This window comes from Dendropsophus ebraccatus, chromosome 2, assembly GCF_027789765.1.
Source record: "Dendropsophus ebraccatus isolate aDenEbr1 chromosome 2, aDenEbr1.pat, whole genome shotgun sequence".
Classification (NCBI taxonomy): domain Eukaryota; kingdom Metazoa; phylum Chordata; class Amphibia; order Anura; family Hylidae; genus Dendropsophus; species Dendropsophus ebraccatus.
The window spans coordinates 92,766,979-92,789,591 of NC_091455.1; the positions used below are offsets into that span (position 1 = coordinate 92,766,979).

Genomic DNA, 22,613 nt, shown 5'->3' on the forward strand with positions numbered 1-22,613 from the left:
GGGTCTGACTTCTGGGACCCCTACTAATTCTCGCAACAAGTTCATGCGCAGACAGTGGGTTTTCTGTAGGGGCTCTGCACCGCAAATCTGCAAAACTCTACATCACCCTACGTGTGAACGAGGAGTATTAAACCCAATCTACAGGTATTAGAAAATTTCTACATGAAAATCAAAGATCCCCAAATCCCAGCATGCTCATTCTGTTGGGAAAATGCCATGACGTTGCACCACAGATTTCACCTCTTTAATGTTGAGCGTCTTTGATAACTGAAGTGCTCTTTCCAAACATGGCTTCCTGGCAATCTTCAGCCTGTTTGCAGCTGCCAAAGATGGTAGAGAGGCCAAAAAAAGTCAAGTCAGCTGACTTATGCAATTTGTGTAACTCTCATAAACATTGATGGGAGTTGCGGCAATAAGTCCATGTATCTTAGCTCCCAGGCCCAGGTTTATGCATTTATTGCACCAAAGGATAAAACGTGTCGAGACGAGCGAACCTGAAGCATGCTCGAGTCCATCCGAACCCGAACTTTCGGCATTTGATTAGCGGTGGCTGCTGAACTTGGATAAAGCCCTAAGGCTATGTGGAAAACATGGATATAGTCATTGGCTGTATCCATGTTTTCCAGACAACCTTAGAGCTTTATCCAAGTTCAGCAGCCCCAGCTAATCAAATACCGAATGTTCGGGTTCGGGTCGACTCGAACCCGATTCGCTCATCTCTAAAAACGTGTCTTTTTGGGAACATACTAAGGATTCTCAACTTATTTTTCTGTTGCTGAATTTTTGTTGCAGATTTTCACCAAGGGTTCAAGTTGTATAACTTTGTAATGTGTGTTATTTAAGTGAATGCCCCCCTTCCTAATGTTTCCCCCCACCCACGCTAGACCCGGAAGTGTGGTGAATTATACTTACGGATGACGTAAATTGACGTGTTTGCCCCAAGATGGCGGCTGGGGTCGACAGCGATTCCGTAAGTACAATGCACCACACTTCCGGGTCTAGCATGGGTGGGGGGAAACATGGGGAAGGGGGGCATTCACTTAATTAACACACATTACAAAGCTGTATAACTTTGTAATGTGTGTTATTTAGTGAATAAATGCTTTACACCACACTACCCCTTTAAAGAGCATGTCATCCATAATACTGGGGGTGTTACTTTATTTCAGATGCCAGTACATTTGTGCAATTTAATACTGTTCCAACATTATAGAAAGGAGATGTTACCAGTATGTAACATTTAATGCAATGTTCAGCATAAGTAAAAGCAAGTGCCCTTCACATACAAAGTAGTGTAACCATTCAGTTATGGTAAGTATTTCATGAGCAAGAAATCAAAACGCTTATTGTAGCTCTCTGCTGGTGGCGTTCTTCAAGTGTGTATGACTATAGCGCCGCTCAGATGGATTGAGCAGCACACTGTGCTAAATGTTTATAAACAAGCCCCTTTAGTTTAGTGAAATGTACTTCTGCAGCCACCCACCAAGCAGGACTTGGCAAGCCCTTCGTGCTAGTCAAATAAAATGTACCTCCAGTATGATACGTTAGTAATAAAGAGCCACAAAATCCTGTCAGTGATTTCCAACAGGCTTTAGATGAGAACATAATAGCAGTAAAGGCTCACGCACAACACTGTATTTAGAAGCCAAGTGGAAAGGAGCCCCAATATGGCAGCAATGTCTTCTTATGCAGCCATCCCTGCCTAGATGACTTATTTTCCCCCTATGCACATTCTATTTCTATCACTCAGTCAAAAAAGTATCTTCCCTTATAACAACCTCTTACTCCAGAACAAGGTATTCTATGGAACGCACTGGCTTGGCACAGAAGACTAACTCCTAAGCGGCCCCATTCACACATCCATCGTTGTGTACAGGGATATAATCTGTACTGCAAAAAAAAAAAAAAAAAAGGCAATCCCTAGTGCGAACTGACCAATGGGACATGTATTTCTTCGGATGCGATGGGCAAAAATACGAATCCGCAATCCGCAAATAGTGACTAGATTATTAACCATACTTTTTCATTTTTGCGGATCAGCAAAAAATACAGATGCAGAACGGATGGTAATTTGCGGATTGCTAATGAAAAATAACTGACTCAAATTTGCAGAGTGGAAAATAATGACGGGTGAATAGACCCGAACAGTCTTGGTTTTGTCTGTGCCCTGAATTATTTATTTAAGTCAATGTAAATTGAAAAACATTCTTGCTTGGGCTGCTAATAACATTCAGAAACAAGCTTTACCGCAGTCGCATGGGCCATAGGAACCTATAGCTGAATTCTATAGGAAAGGGTTCTAGGCATGCTCTGATCTGTACTGTGAAGTAGAAGGAAGCGATGGCCACCTACTGTAAACAATGGCTCTTATGCAAGGACACATTCACACAGCTGATTTCCAAGCTAAAAATGTAAAATGCTAAATCAAATGTGGAATCTACATTTGAAATCTGCATTGACTTTTAACCAGTTAACAGGATTTTGACAGTAAATTTAGGTAGATTTTGCTGCTGACTTATCTATGCACGGATTGGAAACTTGCCCAAAATTGTCACATTTAAGCCTAAAGGGGTGGTTCACACACAAAAAAAATTCTTTCAAATCAACTGGTGTGTGAAAAACGCCAGAGATTTGTAATATACTTCTGTTAAAAATCTCAAGTCTTCCAGTTCTTATCAGCTACTGTATGTCCTGCGGGAAGTGGTGTATTCTTTCCAGTCTGACACAGTGCTCTCTGCTCTTATCCATGCACCTCTGTTTGTGTCAGGAACTGTCCAGAGCAGTAGCAAATCCCCCATGGAAAACCTTTCCTGCTCTGCAGATCTCTCCAGATTGTAAAGAATACACCACTTCCTGCAGGATATACAAAAGCTGATTAAAAAACAATCCAGTGCTTACCAGCTGCTGTATGTCCTGCAGAAAGGGGTGTATTCTTTCCAGTCAGGAGAGCAGGAGAGGTTTTCTATGGAACTTTGATACTGCTCTGGACAGTTCATGATATAGATAGAGGTGTCAGCAGAGAGCACTGTGTCAGACTGGAGAGAATACACCACTTCCTGCAGGACATACAGCAGTACTGGAATACTTGAGATTTTTTAACAAATGTAAATTACAAATCTCTGACAATTTATTTGCTGAACTACCCCTTCAGCCAATGCGAACCCAGGCAAGTCCTAGTTTCCATTATAACATTACACACAGCGTTACTTTATGATGATTATTTGTCATGCTTGTTATTGTGCATGTATTTATTCTAAATATTTTAATGTGTTGTGCGCATGATCATGATAGTCAATGGGTGGAAACACTGCAGTTATCCTGCACACTCTCTAGGATGCTGTTGCCATGATTTCCTTTGGACGACTGGCTCAGCATGATAAATTGCAGAGACAACAGCTGTGGAAATAGGGCACAGCCTTCCCTTATGAATCATGTAAGTGCACAATCTCCAAGTAATTAAGAAATGAATGAGCCCGGCCAAACATCACCGCACAACATTACACTTTACGGCTCCTCAATCTCGACCAGCAGAGCACAAGAAACCAGATCAATAGACCTGATCCTGTTACCAGGCAGTGAAAGGTAAAAAGGAAAGGAAGTGGCTCAGACTGCCCAACAAGACAGGAAAGAAACAGGCCCATTAACCTTCACAGAGGAAATGGCTTTCTACAGCATTACCTCATCTAGTCAGACCCTCTGCTCTAGCTTCTGCTTAGACATGAACTCAAATGGCTACCGTTATTAGAAGGAGCAAAGTCGCTATATTCTGCCAACATTTACTCTAAGCATCTCAATACATATGGATATAGGTTCCAAATCATAAAAAATAATAAAATATCAAGCTCTTCTGGACATCAAAGTGTCCATACCCAAAGAACATTAAATAAGAACAGTATTTACTTTATTCAAGATTTTCATCAATAGGTTTGTTTATTGCAACTACTGTTTTTAGATCTTGGTCGTCAGCTATAAATCCCTTCCTGACCCAGTGCTTTATATAAGGCTCCTGCTCTGCACAGTGAATACTGCTAGAAAGCTTCTGAATAAACCCTGAAAACACATGACCAGGCAGCTGAGACACACCATGGCCTTGCACTGAATGGCTCCACTCTTTCCTCCGAGACGCTGGCACATAGCTGGTATGCAAGACTGGTCACAGTCGGTTATATAAAGGTAAAAGGTGGGAAAGACGCTGAATGGAAAAGCAGTTTCCTTTCTTAAAGGAGAAAGATGATGCAGCATACCCATTCTTACATACAGAACAATAAACTGGATATATCTGCACTACTTCACCACTATTTATTTATATCTATATGTATGTATATGTATATTTACTCCAACAAAGCTCCACCCTGAGGTCATCATAGGATTGTGGGGCAGACAACACAAACCCTAGGATGATTCTGTACAGCCATACACAAATACTAATATTTCATGTTTGTTCAAACCTGAATGCTCTGCATTTGCTTACCAAAGGCTGAAAATGCAGGATGCGCCCTAAGGCTGGGTTCACACTATGTATATTTGAGGCTGTATTTGTGAGGCTGTATAGCAACCAAAACCAGGAGTGGATTGAAAACACAGAAAGGCTCTGTTCACATAATGTTGTAATTGAGTGGATGGCCGTCATTTAATGGCAAATTTTTGCTGTTATTTTAAAACAACGGCTGTTATATTGAAATAATGGCAGTTATTTACCGTTATATGACGGCCATCCACTCAATTTCAACATTGTGTGAACAGAGATTTCTGTGTTTTCAATTCACTCCTGGTTTTGGTTGCTATGAGGACCTGACTTGAGGACCAAATACAGCCTCAAATATACATAGTGTGAACCCAGCCTTAAGGTGGAAAACAAGGATAGAGCCATAGGCTGCATCCAACTTCTCCACCAGTAATTAAATTAAAGTGATTTACCCCTACTCCACAGCTCCAACACATTTGGGTTCAGAAAATTAAGCTATGAGTATTTCTTTCAGACAAACTGCTTACAGAGGACTGATCTGCAATTAGAGACACTGGCTGACAGCTGAGCGAGCAGGAGGCCGGGCAGCATTGATTATTCATGAAAAGGAGGGAGGGAGGAAGGAGTGCCAGAGTGCAGCACAAACAACTCCTCTTTGACACTTCATTAACGTAGGATTGTGCATAATCCACTGCACGTAAAACTATCAGAAGGGGACTGCCAGCACCTTAGGTAGAGCCCAGAGCTGACAGATCATGATGCTGGGAGATCCCAGGTCTAGTCTACAGAAACCCTACCTCTACATAAGTAGTAACAGGAGGACAACTCAACCCACGTACTCATCTTTCTTTTAGGTTTCAGAACCAAAATTAATAAAAACACTAACAAAACAATTTTTTTTAGAACTATTTTAGGTCTAAAATCCAAGATTTTTTTCATTAGAATCTAGAAAAATAGAACAGGTCAAGGTCTAGCAAGAACAAAGAGGACATAAGATCAAAAATGATGTTCACAATTTTGTTTCCCGTTTCCATGCAGCACCCTACCATAGGTTCCTAAAATTGGCCCCATCACATGTGTCGCTGATGAACAAACACTGACAGCTTTTTTGCATTTCTAAAGGCCTACTAGCAGCTGTGGTGATCCCACCATGGAGCAATGAATTAAGCTTGCTGCCCAGCTGGACCTTTACAGAGAACTGTTTTTCACAATATCGTAAGACTATCATTGTCAAGCACAGGACGCCCTCCCTCCTCCTTCAGATATCCTGCATTACATTAGTGGCCATTTCTTTAGAAAACCCTATAAGTTGACCCTAATGAGCAGTTGAGAAACTTGTGAAACCACACAGAAGCAGCAATGGTTTACACCGGGACATGGTTTCTGGAAGAGATCACTGCACCACAGCACTGAACACAACTAAATGTGGCAGATGACGGATCCAACATTAAAATAGAAGAAAACAAATACCGAACATATAGTATACAAAAAAAAAAAAAACGAACAACAACTGGCAAGAATAATAAATGATCTGTATCCTCAGTTGACCACAGACAACAATACTTTACTAAAAGGGCGTGTCAGGGAAGAGAAAAAAAATTTGTGTGTGGCAACAGCTATACTGAAAAGCTACTCAACCAAATAGAAGCAAAACAAGTCTCTCTCACACACACGTACATACATACATACATACATATATATATATATATATATATATTTATTACACACACACACCATTTACGTACATCATAACCTATAGAAAATTAGACACTTTTTGATATATAGGAAGTTCCACATAACCTACTGATGTATACCTCTGTAGTATTTTGTGTATTTTAATTGGCGGCATTCCTCTGTAGAAGTGTAGCAGACTGTCATATTCCATCCATTGGGGAAAAGCAGTTATACTTATGTATACTAGCCCTGTGCAGACCTATAGATACATGTGACATATGTTGGAAGCTTTCCTGAAGCACTACACACCAAATGGACACGGTGAACAGTGTGACTTCAGCCTTACGTGTGTTATGTGTCAGCTTCCTGTCTATGGTGCTACTTACACATTCTATATTCACTTCCTGCACTGGTGTGTAGGCAGACCCATAGGTGAGCAAGAGATAGCATTAGGACATATAACCAGAATGTGATTACTATTCACTATTCGTACAAAGCTCTTCATATTTTCACTGGGATGCCAGAAAAGGCTGCAGAATCTCATGCCTGATCCCAAATTTAAAGCGAGACTGTACCCCCAATCTGGCCCCCCCAAACCACTTGTACCTTCGGATAGCTGCTTTTAATCCAAGATCTGTCCTGGGGTCCGTTCGGCAGGGGATGCAGTTATTGTCATAAAAACAACTTTTAATCCAGCAACGCTGTGTCTAACGGCCGGGGCTTACATTTGTATATGCATTAGGCTGGCACCACCTCTCCATCCTTCCTCCCCACCCTCCTCATCATTAGGAATGCTCCAGGCAGATTGCTTCCTATTCCCCACCTGTGTGTATAATGAACATGGGCTGGATCGTTAATACACCTGTGCAAAGCTCAAACAGCAGTAAATGTTCCTGGATCATTCCTAATGATGAGAAGGGTGGGGAGGAAGGACAGAGAGGTGGTGCCAGCCTAATGCATATACAAATGTAATCCGGCCGTTAGACACAGCGCTGCCGGATTAAAAGTTGTTTTTAGGAGAATAACTGCATCCCCTGCCGAACGGACCCCAGGACAGATCTTGGATTAAAAGCAGCTATCCAAAGGTACAAGTGGTTTGGGGGGGGGACAGATTGTGGGTACAGAGTCGCTTTAAACAGTGTGCTGTATAGAAACCTAGGAGAACATGCCTACATAATGGCAGATCTAATAGTATTGAACAATGACAATGTAATGCCGTGTATAAGGAAGCTCTTGAACTGAAATCTCAGGCAATGTTTCAGAACAAGCTAAGTGGACCTACTAGGGGCAAGTATTACAGCAGGGCTTTTTCTTGTATTGTTCTCTTTGAAGCTGCTGACACACACACACGTTTTTTTTTTAAATGTCAATGCAGTTTTTGAGCCAAAACCAGAAGTGGATCAGAAGGAAGCAGAAGGGTAATTCCTTTCTTTATATTTAAAAGTCTCATTTTTTGGCTCAAACTGCTGTGGCAGTTTTCCGTAAGACTGCTGTGTGTGATGGGATCCAGGTTTCCAAAGTACTTCATATACAAGAGGTCCTTAACCCTTTAAGGACACAGTAGATTTTAGCCTTAAGGACAGAGGCAATTTTCAGTTTTGGGTTTTTCGCTTTTTCCTCCTCTAAGGGTACGTTCTTACTGAGCAAAAGTGGCGGAATTCCGTGGCATACGCGAGGCATCGCATTTACACACTAAGGCAGGCATGATTCTGAGGGAAGTCCTTTGCAAGGGCTCCACACGCAATTCTGCCACTTTTGCTCAGTAAGAACGTACCCTTAAAGTAAATCTGTCAGCAACTTACCCTGAATCGGGAGTTATCACTTTTATTTCAGTCCATCCATTTAGCGCTGAGGTAAACTTTAGAAGTTTTATGCAAATTAAGTGATAAAGCCTAGGCGGTGTTCCCAGGGGTTGCAAAAGTCCAGCAAAGTTCATAGTGGGCATTTATACACAGGCAGAAGGGCGTTAGTTAGGGTAGAAGGTTCTGAACACTGCTGAGCTTCTACAGCTCAAGAGAACACCCTGTGGATTTTCTCTCCAAATTTGCATAAAACTTCTAAAGCTTATATCTCAGCACTGGCGCAAAAGACTGAAATAAGAGTTTTAGGATGAGCTGTCCTGTATGTGTGCATTAGGATTAGCATTGTACCTGGATATTATAAAAGTAAATCTGTAATTCCTTGACCACTTATCAATACTATCAAAGAGGCAGGGCCTATAATACCCAGAATCTAGCACCACTATCCTTCACTGTGCTGTCTGCTGAGTGTTCGTAGTTTAGTTTTTTGTCTAATAAGATATATTACCAGGTTTCTTATATTCACTTGAACTAATGATCTATGCAAAGTTTATCGAAACCACAGTGCCTATTTAAAGGAGAAGTCTGGCAAAATTTTTTATTAAAGTATTGTATTGCCCCTCAAAAGTTATACAAAATTACCAATATACACTTATTACGGGAAATGCATGTAAAGTGCTTTTTTTCCCTGCACTTACTTCTGCATCAAGGCTTTACTTCCTGGATAAAATAGTGATGTCATGACCCGACTCCCAGAGCTGGACTTCTCCTTTAAGTAGGCACAGCAGGAAGTCTCTAAAGTACAGCTTTAGCCAATAGTTTACAGTAGAGCAGGAATTGATGACATAGAACGGGCTAATTTAGGCTAATTTAGGCAACTTCTTTACAAAGGAGTAACAGCCATTTCTTTTTTCCCGTGGTGTTGAATATCTATTGTATACTGGGGAAAAATCGCTTGTATTTTATGGAATAGTGTAAATAAACAGCCTTAGTACATTATCTGAGCCTAGTGGTACATTAAACTTCTGAAAACATGTCCGAAAATTCACTAACAATAACAACGAAAAATTTTAATCTGAAGGAAAGAGCCTGTATAACTAGTAACCTATTTTAAGCAAATCTGGACCCACCCACCCTCCAAAATCACTTGCGTAATTCGTTTGCAAACATTCATTACTTCCCAGCCGTGTGATTCTAAATGGGCCTGTGCCGCTTTGGATTGCTATTTCACAGGCGCACAATTTCACTAGGACTGAAGAACTTAAATCCCACCCAAAGGGCGCTACTAAACACAAGTATAGCAGAGCGTAAGACCCAACAGACGTTGCAGGCCTAGGGCTCAGACGCTCTAAGCCTGACTCATTGACACCACTGCTGCTAAATAACAGAGTTTTTTTTACCCCAAAGACGGCGCCAGGAGCATTTTGAAAAACACGATTAGGGTGCGTGCTTACTACAAAATCCGCGCGTATGACCCGCGGCAGATTCAGTCGCTCGTACCCCATGCCATAGACACTATTCTATGCACAGGCGGATTCCGCATTCCGCCGAAAGAATGTCAATTCTTTCTGCGGAATGCGGATTCCGCATGTGCATAGAATAGTGTATATGGCACGGTCGGAGATGCGCGCCACCGCGTGCGGGTACCAGCGACTGAATTCGCCACGGGTCATACTCGAGGATTCCGTAGTAAGCATGCACCCTCAGGAAGGACTTCATGTCAGTAAATGAACATTACCAATGGTTGGGCGGGGGAATGTAAGTGGATACAGATTTACATTGATGTCTGATTGTTCTGGGTATAGGTGTATTTTAATGCACACTAATATAGGGAAGGCTGTGAAGGCTACCCTCTGGACTTCCAGACTTTTTTAAAGGGAATCTGTCATCACTCTCATGCAGAGTGACCAGTGGCTTTTCCCCAACCAACCAGCCTTGATTGGTAGATTTCTCTCTATACACAGGGAAAGATGAATTTTCAGGGTTATCTGGGGAACAGTAAAGGTCCTACCTCTTCTGCTGTCCGGCACTTCACTCCTCCCTCTCACCATTTCTAGTGATAACTTCCAAGACCAGATGGCGGCAGGAGAATGTTGTGGACACTGCATGTGCGCAAACAAAACCACGCCTGCATCCAATTTCTGATAGTTGCCCGATGTTGCTCTGACATTGGCAACATTGGGCAGTTATTGATCGTTGCCTGCAACATGCTTCCACCCCTCTCATCTCAGAAGTTATCACTAAAGATGGTCTGAGGTAGGGAGTGGAGCGCCAGAGAGCAGAAGAGGTAGGACCTTTTCTGCTCTCCAGAGAAAAGCCACCAAGGACCGCAGACAATACCTCATGGTTCAGGGAGCATGAAAGTGTATCTATAACACTAAACTCCTGCCTGTTCTTCAGAGGAGGGCTACAGTTGTCATCAGGTGAAGTAAACTGGGGCAGAAAATGAACTGGAGTGGCAACTTTGGAGTTAGCAAGGTGAAAATACTGTATTTGTTATTTTATACTTAAAGTGGGCTGTATGTCAGAAAACTCCTTCAATCCAAAAATTGATATTATTAGAAGTATTGAAATCACTTTCCATGGAAAAAAATAAAATTAAAAAAAAAGGAACCCAAACAAGAATTGGGGATCCAGATGTTTAAGAAGAGATTGTTATACCAAAGTGCACGACGTCTGGCATAGTAAGAAACAGGTGCAAGTGCGAGAGGCCTAGGAGAGCAAGTGAGTGGGGGATGGTAGCAGCAAAATGAATAATGGAACAGCTGGAAGAATTAGCAGACGCTGGTTGCTATGCTGCTTTCTTCCTGCACAATATGAACACACTTGAAGAAGACGAGGAGCCTGCACAAAAGCAAAACAAATGTAAAATACCAGAGTAGAAACAATACAAATCGGGGAAGAAAGGACATTCCTTTGTGAGAAGAACTGAGCAACAAGGTGACAAGGCACAAGCGAATAAAGGACGAGATCTCGGAAATGAAGCAGGGCGGAGGAGATTAGAAGGATTGTTAGATTTTACTCAGTAGAAGCAGGAGGCAGGTAGCACATGGGAAGGCTAATAACAGTGTAGTGTATAAGGCATGGGAGGCTTGTTTGGAAGATTATTCTTCACCATAGGTTTACACCAATAGTTTGTTCTGGTTACTAGTTCTAAGTGCTGCACACAATGTATAGCTCATAGTTTACAATAAATCCCTAGATTGTAAGCTCCTACAGCTCCCTCTCTTGTCTCAATGTTTGTTCTCCTTCCATTTTAATACACCAAGTAGTAATATTATGAGGGACCTATTATAATCTAGAAACCCCTGAAAGCAGCCTTTCTGTAGCATCGTGGGCCCCATCAATCATCATAACATTATCTAGCGACAGGATAAGAGATCCTTTTACACATTTCCATCTATACTTGTCTCTGGAATTATTAATATATTACTCCTTAGGCCTTGGTTGATTCCTAACGGAAGAAGGTTCCAGAATTATTGGAGCAGTCAGGCCTCCTTTAGCATTCTTAGGTATATGTTATTATAATGGGGTTCCCAATACTTCTGAATATATAGTGGTCTGGCCGGTCGCTGGCTTGTAGATGCCAAACCTCAGCATTTTCTTGGACATGTGTATCTGTGCTGGGTGAAGACAGCAGTCAATTCCTCGGGGTAAGCGTGCACAGTGCTCATTTCCTATGGTGAACGTGTGGCTAATATAACCACACACACTATTACAAAATGGTTAATAAACCACAATCCTGGAGGAAAGTCAGTCCACTACCCTGGCATCTTACCAGACAAAGCCTGGAAACTCCTGGATGTCCCACATATAATGCTTGTGAATACAAGGCTTATCCAAAGACGTTTATTTAGAGAAAATTCCTGAGACATAAGAAGCTCTGAATAGTAGGAGACCTGGTGCCGTCTCATACATAATGACCCATACTTATTAATCTGCCTGGTTCGGCCCATAGCAACCAATTACAGCTAAGGTGTGATTGGTTGCTATGGACAAAATCAGACAGTTTTGGTTTCAGGATAAGTATGGTCCAATGTATGTATGAAGCAGGTCTCCATGGAGAGAGGTCTCCTATCCAGTCACATCGGGAGCCTGGTGCCTGTAGGATTTACAGGACACCTCCGTCCCATAGGACAGCACCAGTATTATAAATGGCACATAGTAGACATGGGGCCCTCTTACAGATTCTACACAGGGGCCCAGAAGCTACAAGCTGCGCCTCTACTCCTAACCATTAGTGACTGATATCTTACTCTTTTAGGTTATGTTCACACAACATACTTTCTATGAATGACCGTTCTTTTCATACTGCAATGATTTGCATTGAAGTCAATGCAAGCTGACAGATTGAGTTTAATAGTCTGAACATCAGCTAGTGACTACTATGTCCAGGTCATTTTCTGGGCATATACGAGTTTCAGCTGGGACCCTAAAGTGCAGCACACTTTAAAGGGTTTATCCAGCACTACAAAAACATGGCCACTTCTTCCAGTCATCACTACTCGTCTCCAGTTTGGGTGCAGGTTTTGTAACTCAGTTCTATTAAAGGGGTTATCCAGCGCTACAAAAACATGGCCACTTCTGCCTTACTCTTGTCTCCAGATTGGGTGGGGTTTTGCAACTGTTCCATTGAAGTAAATGGAGCTTAAATAAGGGTACAAACCCACACACCATATACGCAGCAGATACGCAGCAAATACGCAGCAGATTTGATGGTGCAGATTTGATGCTGTGTTCAGTTATTTAGATCTAATCTGCTGCGTATTTGCTGCGTATCGCAGTAGTAAATACGCTGCATATACGGTGTGTGGGTTTATACCCTAAAGGAGTTATTCAGCGCTACAAAAACATGGCCACCCCTACTATTGTCTTCAATTGGGCTGGGGTTTTGAAAAGTGGCAATGTTTTTGTAGCGCTGGATAACCCCTTTAATTGCAAACCCCACCTGAACTGGAGACAAGAGTGGAGAAAAAGTGGCCATGTTTTTGTAGCGTTGGATAACCCCTTTAAACAGCCTGAATGTAGTTAGCTAATCATTCAGACCCTACAGTCAATGGTGCCTGTGCATGCACACACATCAGCATCCCGTTTTGATGATATGCAGAATATCACCCCTCCCCCTTCCCTGTATCCATCCCCTCCTTGGTTGAACTTGATGGACATGTGTCTTTTTTCAACCGTATTAACTATGTAACTATGTGACATGTATCAGCAGATTGTAGAGGGATCCCAGGCCTTCCATAGATATGTACATACATATAAGAAAACTGTGGCCAATCCGTACACTGTAAGGCCGGCGGGGGGTAATAATGCAGACTGTATAACCGTTGGGGGTATAATGCAAACTGTATAACCGGTGGGGGTAATAATGCAGGCTGTATAACCGTTGGGGGTAATAATGCAAACTGTATAACCGGCGGGGGTAATAATGCAGGCTGTATAACCGGCGGGGGTAATAATGCAGGCTGTATAACCGGCGGGGGTAATAATGCAGGCTGTATAACCGGCGGGGGTAATAATGCAGGCTATATAACCGGCGGGGGTAATAATGCAGGCTGTATAACCGGCGGGGGTAATAATGCAGGCTGTATAACCGGCGGGGGTAATAATGCAGGCTGTATAACCGGCGGGGGTAATAATGCAGGCTGTATAACCGGCGGGGGTAATAATGCAGGCTGTATAACCGGCGGGGGTAATAATGCAGGCTGTATAACCGGCGGGGGTAATAATGCAGGCTGTATAACCGGCGGGGGTAATAATGCAGGCTGTATAACCGGCGGGGGTATACTGCAGGCTGTATAACCGGCGGGGGTATACTGCAGGCTGTATAACCGGCGGGGGTATACTGCAGGCTGTATAACCGGCGGGGGGGTATACTGCAGGCTGTATAACTGGTGGGGGTATACTGCAGGCTGTATAACTGGTGGGGGTATACTGCAGGCTGTATAACTGGCGGGGGTATACTGCAGGCTGTATAACCGGCGGGGGTATACTGCAGGCTGTATAACTGGCGGGGGTATACTGCAGGCTGTATAACTGGCGGGGGTATACTGCAGGCTGTATAACCGGCGGGGGTATACCGCAGGCTGTATAACCGGCGGGGGTATACCGCAGGCTGTATAACCGGTGGGGGTATACTGCAGGCTGTATAACCGGTGGGGGTATACTGCAGGCTGCATAACTGGCCTGGGGGGGGGGGGGCTGTATAAGGCCAGTGCAGCCTCCAGATGGCAGGCAGGCTAATTCCATACAATGTCAGCAGCCCTTATTGAGCACACGGTATCCCTTATGTCATTACTAAGAAGCTGAAGGGTTCTACACAAAGGAATCAGCAGCCATAGTGTTTCCTGTAAGTGGTCCCCCAGCCATCACACTCTCCACGACATGGCCATAGTGACTGTGACGTCATGCCCCTGCCATCCTGCCCGAGCAGCCCATCCCCTGGTCACAGTCCCCAGAGGGCACCAGCAGCCGCCCCGCCTCCGCCATGACGTGCGCCTCTCTGCAGCTTCTGTCCTCCTCTGCCCTCTTCCACACAGCGTGTGACGTCACAGCGGCACCTAGCCGGGGCTCGGCAGGCCATTGTGACGTCACTAGCCCGCAGCCGGTAGAACCTGTTGCTCTCCCGTAGCTGCAGCTGGAAGGAGGAGGCCGGCGAGCAGACAGCAGCCATGCCTGTGGAAGGGAAGGGGCTGATTTATGGGCCGGGGTCTGCTGAGCACATGCAGGGGAGGGCCCTCCCTCCAAACAAACACCGCCCCCTCACCATTTGGGGGAGTTGAGATGTTGCCAGGCAGAATCTCTGCGACACGATTCCTTGTAGGGTGGCACGGGTTCCTCCAATACAGAGAGGAGGGGGCACGGGCAGCCAGCGGGCTCTGCAACTTACTATGTATGAAGCCCGGGGCTGGGACTGTAGGGAGCCCCGAACAAAGGCGTCCGTGCCCTCCGCAATGCGGATCCGTGCTCACACGTCCCCGCATAATGTGCACACAGTCACACGGAGCCAGCCCGCATCCGCAACACACAAAGGGAGCCCGAGGCTGCACGCCGGCCCGGCTCCCAACTTCCCCGACAACACGGCTCGCCATAGCCAGACGGCAGCCCGATCTCATTGTACGATCCCCCCCCCCACCCCCAATGATCGTGTCATCTGAGGTCAGTGCAGGCGCATGGAGGGATCCCAGCCGGCAGCCAAGGGTTAAAGCCAGGGGAGAGGGACCAGTCAGCAGCCTTGGCATTTAAAGGTCCGCTTGGCACGGTGCCACGCACAACAATAACACGCGAATGATCGCGGCCGTACTCACGTATTTCTTCTGGATGATGTTCCTCTTGGGCCTTTCCTTGCTCATTCTGAGATCCGAGTCGGGTCGGCACGAGACAATTGCTTCATGAATCAAAGCCCCGGCACGAGAAGGGAGGAAAAGGCTCAAGAAGCGTTAAGATCCGCGGGTGGGGGAGCGGGCTGAGCCGAGCTCTCCGGGTATTGTGCGTCCTCGGTCACCGGCTTCACCTTGAGAGCAATCCTTTGTGGCGGCGGCTGCGGCAGGCGGTGCATACAAAAAGATCACTTTAATACAAGGGAAACCATAGTGGACGAGACATTGCTGCTGCAGAAGGGGAAGGAGAGAAGTCCAGCCTCACGACGCCCTGTGCTTCTTTGTGGTTACACTCTCTAGTGCCAATGGAACATGGTGGAGGCGCCTGCTCAGCAGCTACATGTTGCACAGTAATGTCACCCGGGGAGCGGCGGCGGCGGCGGCAGGGGAGGGAGGGGGCATAAATAAGGAGAAGAAAACCAAAAAGCGAAGGCTGGAAGTCACGTTTACGCCGCAAGAGAGTGAACTCCGCGAGCAGTGAGGGCTGCACTGTGTATCTGGGGCTCCTGCACTCGCCGCCGCCGACCAATAGCAGAGAAGGCAGGGTGGTGTCTAGTTCCCATGCAGAGAAAGCGTCTGTGATGTCACCGTGACGTCAGCGCATCACATGACCGAGAGGAGGCGCTGCTCAGGAGGAGGGGGGATGCTGCTGGCTACCCACAACCTGGATGGGAAGTAACATGAGAGGCGGCTCTCTGTTACACATCTACATCTGCAGCCACAAGAGAAGGAAACTCCAGCATGGGGCATTGTTTGCTGCTTTACTTATTCATAAGGGAGTCCTTCAGGCTGCTGAGTGATCTCTGCTAGAAGAAAGCTGCAGATCCACATGTGGAGGCCATCTACTATATGGGGATGTTCACACAGGACTGATCTGCCGCAGATTTTATCAACCAGTAGGGGTAGCAATATCTGCAGCAATTCTGTGAGATCTGCAAGAAAATGGCAGCAAATCTGCAGCATTGCAGTCCCTAGTAAACTTATCCTAGGACACTTGTGCTGCAGATCAGTTGTAGGAATTGGTCAGTGATTCTGCACTGATGTTAAAGGGGTTATCCAGCTCTACAAAAACATGGCCACTTTCCCCCCTACTGTTGTCTCCAGTTCAGGTGCAGTTTGCAATTAAGCTCCATTTTCTTTAATGGAACTGAGTTTCAAAACCCCACCCAAACTGGAGACAACAGTAGGGGGAAAGTGGCCATGTTTTTGTAGCCCCTTTATTGTATATACAGTCAGTTGCAGAAAATCTGCACGTGCAAACATACCCCAGGATGTGTTCACACGCGCAGATCTTCAACAGATTTCAAATAGTTTAACTACATTGATTTGTTTTGGTGCAGAAACAGTTCACATAATATGCAAATGACCCCCAGCAATTCCACATTTGTGAACACACCCAAGTCACGTGTACCTTGTTTGCTGTTGGGATCACTCATACACAAAGCATCAGATCCACTGCAAAGCCGTATGTGTGAATGTATTCAAAAAGGGCAGATAAAGCAAACCTCCCATTGCTCTTTATCTGGTGCAAAATTACAAGTCCCAGCTCTGCCTGTCAGCACGCTCGGAGGGGATGAATGACAGGCAGAGAGGTCCGATACTGGCCTCTCTGCCTGTCAATCATCCCTCTGAGCATGGGGACTAGACACAGGCGGGGAGCCGCCCAGATGACTACTTTCCCGCCGCTGCCTGTCACACGCCCAGGGGATTAAAGTCCTTTTTTTCGGGTATACAGCTCCTGCTGCAGCCGCCACAGCTGGTACGTGCCACAGCTGCTGCAGGAGCTGTATACAGCAGTTCAGGGTACCATATCAGCCCAATTGGGCTGATTGGTTCCCTTTAAGGCCACCAGGCCTCTCCCAGGATATAGCGGGATGGATGTGTGCCACTTAACCATCCATGTTGGTTATACCCATCAAGCCACCATTGACGTCTCTCTTTCTTGCAGCGAGGTACATAGGTTAACGTCACCAAAAAAGCTGCGTGAATAACCTTTTTCCTAAGATGGGCAACGGAAGGCAAAGAATACAGGGCTTACAGAGAGGGCCTAAGACTATACAAAAAGGGGAGAGGGACTAATATTATGGAAGGCCCAATACTATGGAGAAGAAGAAGGAGGGCCTAACTATAATGTTATAATATTAGAAGTCATCCTGGTGGTCTGGGCTAGGTGAGGAAGGAAAGCAAAGTAAACAACTCAAATAAGAAAAGACGCCCCCTGTGAGTCACTGGATGTAACTGTACTGCAATATGCAGGAGGAAATCTAGAGCAGTGCTTCTCAATTCCAGTCCTCAGGCCTCACCAACAGGTCATGTTTTGAGGATTTCCTTAGTATTTCACAGGTGATATAATTATACTCAGTGCATCAGGTATTCTGTTCCACTATGTGGAAGGAAGCTGGGCCTGGCTGCTTCTTTATCCACACTGTGCATAAAGGGTAAATCAAGGCTTCCCTCTTATCTCTGACCACCCATAAAGATGTTGGCAATTGTCCTTTGTGCAGCTTACCCGTAGCAGAAGTTCACTGCTTAAACCAAGGCTGCTTTTGTCATGTAACCCTTTCCTTGCTGCAATTCCATCTTCTTTTAGCATATCATCAGCAGAAGCATAACACCTTTTAAAGCCAGTACATGGATAATTCCCTTCCCACTACATGCCATCTGTAGTAGTATACTGTAAATAATCTCATAGCGCAATGCCAGCCTGTTCAGTCCAGTGCTCTTTCTGAAGAGAGGAGTAGGTGCTGTCCTGTGACTTGCCAGAGAAGTAAGGGAAAGGAATTCTAGGTGTTGGTGTTGCTTTTTAACAACCCAGCTCTGGTCCCTTAAAATAGAATGAGAAATAGCAGGGTACATGAAGTGGAATCTTTTGGGCTCAATAACAGCAGTGAGAATACTAAAATGACCTTATCACCACTCTGAACAGGTAAGTAACAAAACCTTCCAGGTACACTTTAAAGGGGTTGTCCGGCAATAAAAAATTATTCACAGAATAACACACATTACAAAGTTATACAACTTTGTAATGTATGTTATGTCTGTGAATGGCCCCCTTCCCCGTGTCCCACCACCCCCACCCATGTACCCGGAAGTGTGGTGCGCTATACTTACCTGTCACGTGCCGACTCGTCTCCGATCTTCAGTCTGCGATGTCGTCTTGGACGACCGAATCCCTCCGAGCGCCCTGAGTGCCGGCCGCCCTCTTCAGCGTCATCCGCTTCTTAGTCACGATTGGCTGAGCATAACTGTGCTCAGCCAATCGCGGCTGAGCATCTGATGACGCTGAAGAGGGCGGCCGGCACTCAGGGCGCTCGGAGGGATTCGGCCGTCCGAAGACGACATCGCAGACTGAAGATCGGAGATGAGTCGGCACGTGACAGGTAAGTATAGCGCACCACACTTCCGGGTACACGGGTGGGGGTGGTGGGACACGGGGAAGGGGGCCATTCACAGACATAACATACATTACAAAGTTGTATAACTTTGTAATGTGTGTTATTCTGTGAATAATTGTTTACCGCCGCACTTCCCCTTTAACTTTTTTTGCAGCCACTTTTCTTTTTAGGAAAAGGATAATAATGTAACATTGTAAATCAAACACATAAAGGCCACGGCCCTTCCTGCCACAGATTAAACTAGTCATTTGTATTGGAAAAGTGGTAGTGTAGCAGGCTTTTTAGCTATGTTCTGTATGTCATTTTTATTTCCATGCATTTTTCCTGAGGTGAAGTGCCCAAAAAATTAGGCATCATTCACACGTCTGTAGTGCAGCCTGTAATTGCGGACCCACCCAGACTGTGCATGAATAGTGCTCTGCAATTCACAAACCACTACACAGAAGACAGCAGTCCGTGATGCAAATGTGGGTCCGCACTTTTTTTTGTGGCAAGGATCACAGCCCCATGCACACATACAGACTTGTGAACAGGGCCATTGAAATCTATTGATCCTATGTTCTGTCCGCAATTGCAGAGAGAACTACGGACACGTTAATAGGGCCTAAGACAACCAAGCATCCGTCAGAGGAGTCTGACAGCAGTTTACATCTATGTATCCTTTGGGCTGTGTTCACACATGGGGAGAGATTTATCAAAGGGTGTAAAATTTACACTGGTCTAAACTGCCCACAGCAACCAAAACAGATGAGTTTTCAGCTCTGAAAGAGAAGCTTTGATTGGTTGCTGTGGACAGTTTACACCAGTCTATATTTTACACCCTGTGATAAATCTGGGCCATGGAGTTTATCTTGCCTTAATGATGCATTTTTGCCATGATTTTGACGCCATTTTACTGCAAATTGCTTGATTGCGATGTAATAGTGACATTTTGCACATTAACCACAGTTGCACAATTTACAGCAAAATAGCCTTGTGTGAACACAGCCTTGAGAACACGACTGCTCAGTCTTTACGAATTCTCATGAGAATGGGTGGACTGAGAGAGATTTGGCTGACAACTATTGAATGTGTATGACCACCTTTACATAATCATGAGGACGGAAAAAGAAAGAGAGAGGAACAAAGAGGGGCGCTTATGGTGCAGTAATCAAAGGCTCTGGGAAAATAAAATTCATATAGAAGGGCAACTAACCTTTAGGTGTTGTGCGAGCAATAGGCACAACACTAGTCAAGCTTGACAATTGTAAAATAGTCCGCAGCCAGGTCTACAGCGTACAATGGGCAGCTCCGTCACGATGCTGTCACTTGCATAATCATTGGAGAGAAAACTCAAAAAGAGACTGCAATGACCTCGGCGCTGGACTTGAGACATATACTCCAATGGCCAGGGAGCTATTAGAAACCAACTTTTTTATTCTGAGCAACGCGTTTCGGCGGCGTACCGTCGCCTTTATCAAGCTCCTAACAGTCCCTTTATACAATACATGTGTTCATAGTACCGCCCACCTAGGGGCGGGAGAGTAGCATATACTCTCTATACATGCAACAAACCAAGTGAGAGAAATCCCCCTGACTTTTACAGACATTTGAAATACATCCACTGTTTTCTCATTATATAGTTTGAAATAACACTTACAAACTCTGGTGTATGATCTCCACACTCGACTCCATTAGGCAAACTGCAAGCCGACAAACTACCATGACATCACATCCGCCTACGTCAGGTGACACATCCTCGGGCTGTTAACTCGACGCGTACCGGCCCTTGTACTCACCATACATTCGGATGGCTTATATCTTGCCGGATCGCATCTCAAGCTATCAAGCCTCGTGGATCCTGCCGCTCGGCGTCATGAAAGCCTCTGGAGTTAGCAGCGCACAGGTCACCTCCGTACTCCCTCTGTGTCATCCTACTTGTCTCCAGTGTCTTAATCTGATCTCAGTCACCTCCACTTCAGAGACAAACTCATCTTGTAAGTGACAGCCCGCTCAGGCAATCACTGACTGTGGCACCGTCCTGTCTCAGTCAGTGATTGGCTGAGCAGGCTGTCACTCCTAAGTCAATTTTGACTCAAAAGTAGAGGCAGCTGCAATCAACGGGGACACCGGAGGCCCATGGGATGACTGCGGGGGGAGCATAGAGAGGTAGGCATAGGCTCTTTTTTGTTTTCTATATAACGGCAGCAATACATTAAAAGTTATATAATGCCGGATAAGCCGTTTAAGATTTTGGATTAAAAAATGTATACAAAACCTCTTAAACCCTACAGTGTGTAAACAAAGCCTTACCATGAATATCACACACATTATGCGTTCAGATTTTAATTTCTCCCCAACCCGAAGGTGCTTCCTTCTGTGCACGCTGCTGGATGTCGCTGACATCAGTACTGACACTGACGTGTTCAAGCATTGTTTCTTTTGTCCTGGGTCTGTGCACTCTATTCCAAAGTTACATACAAAATATAGCATAGTACAGTCTATCGTGTAAAGGCCATGTGACAGGTGTAGGGTGTAGCTATTTCACTGAAAAGAAACTGTATGTGCTAATAAATATGTTACGTGACTATTATCTAACCACATCCCTTATATCACAAAGGTGTTCCAGAATATGATGACATCATTAATTCATATATACAATTAGTGACACTTCATACTGGGTATATTAATCATGTGTTGGAGGAAAACAAAGCTTTATTGCCCTCAGCAATCAGTCACTATTCAACTCTATCAAAACAACAAAGACATGGATTGGCCTCCCAGACACCCTTGCAACAAACAAAAAGAGAAAACTTTATACTTGGGTAGGGCCAGGTACTTTTTCTAGTGATACACAGGCACAAAAGGTGTCAGGACTGAGACTGCAGCTTCGACTGCTCATGTACTATATAAAACTCTTCAAATGTATGATATGACAGTATTAACATGTATAGGCAATCCTTAGCTATGGCCACTACCACAATGAATTGATGCAGTAACACAATGAAATAATGCTAAACGGAACAAAGGATTAGAGTTGGCACTGCCAACTCTCATCCGCACGAAAAAATTGAGAATAAGCAGTATATCCAGGTTAAGAAAATGTTGTGTAGAGTCCTTATTGTGGTGCACAACTTCCAAGACAAAAGATGCTTGATCATAATACTTAGTGTATCATTAAGACAAACATTTTGGGCTCCTCCTTCTAGTATCATCTTCATCTCTATACAAACTCTACATCTTCTTCACACAGTAACACTGCCCCCTCTGTGCACCATAGAGTAGTTAGGCCCACTTCTGTGCTCCCTGTAGCAGCTTGGCCCCATCTGTTCTCCATATACTTTCTCTGTGCTCACATGTAAAATAGGCCTCCTCTTTAACCTCACATAGTATTACCCCCTTGAGCTTCCACATAGTGTAGTGTAGCAGCCCCTGTATAGTTTAGACCCCCTTTGAGTAGCAGTCCCCATTTAATGTAGGCCCCTGTCTTTAGCAGCCCCAATATAGTATATGCCCAACTGTACAGCAACCCCAAAATAGTATAGGCCCCCCTGTCTAGCCCCCACATACAAAATCCCCCCCCCCATGTAGCCTCCACATAGTTTAGGCCTCCTGTTTTGCCCAGTCTGCCAGATTGTCAATCTGAGCCTGATGTAAATGTAAATGAAAACCACTTACTTGCCATCCAGGTCCAGCCTACTAAAGGCAGCTTTTTCATCTAGTGTCATGACTTAATGCATCCTTTAATCAAATGACTACCTTCTCTCTGAGCACTCAAATATATGTGTTTGGTCTCTTTTTTTTTTAAACTAGTACAAGACTAAAAGGCTGCCTTCAGGAGAATGGACCTGGATACAAGTAAGTACAGCTTTGTTTTAAAGCATGATAAAAAAAATTTAAATTGCAAACTTGCTTTATT

The 22,613-nt window shown here is 44.7% G+C and overlaps 1 protein-coding gene across 1 annotated transcript in view; it reads right to left on the reverse strand.

Annotated features, from left to right (window-relative positions):
* The window catches only part of JARID2 (jumonji and AT-rich interaction domain containing 2), a 126,419-nt gene extending 110,554 nt beyond the window's left edge, over window positions 1-15,865 (reverse strand). Inside the window, exon 1 of the mRNA XM_069957990.1 lies at window positions 15,249-15,865. Coding sequence (XP_069814091.1) covers window positions 15,249-15,293 — 45 coding nt within the window. The 5' untranslated portion in view covers window positions 15,294-15,865. The remainder of the gene's footprint in view (window positions 1-15,248) is intronic.
* Between the last annotated feature and the right edge of the window lie 6,748 nt (window positions 15,866-22,613).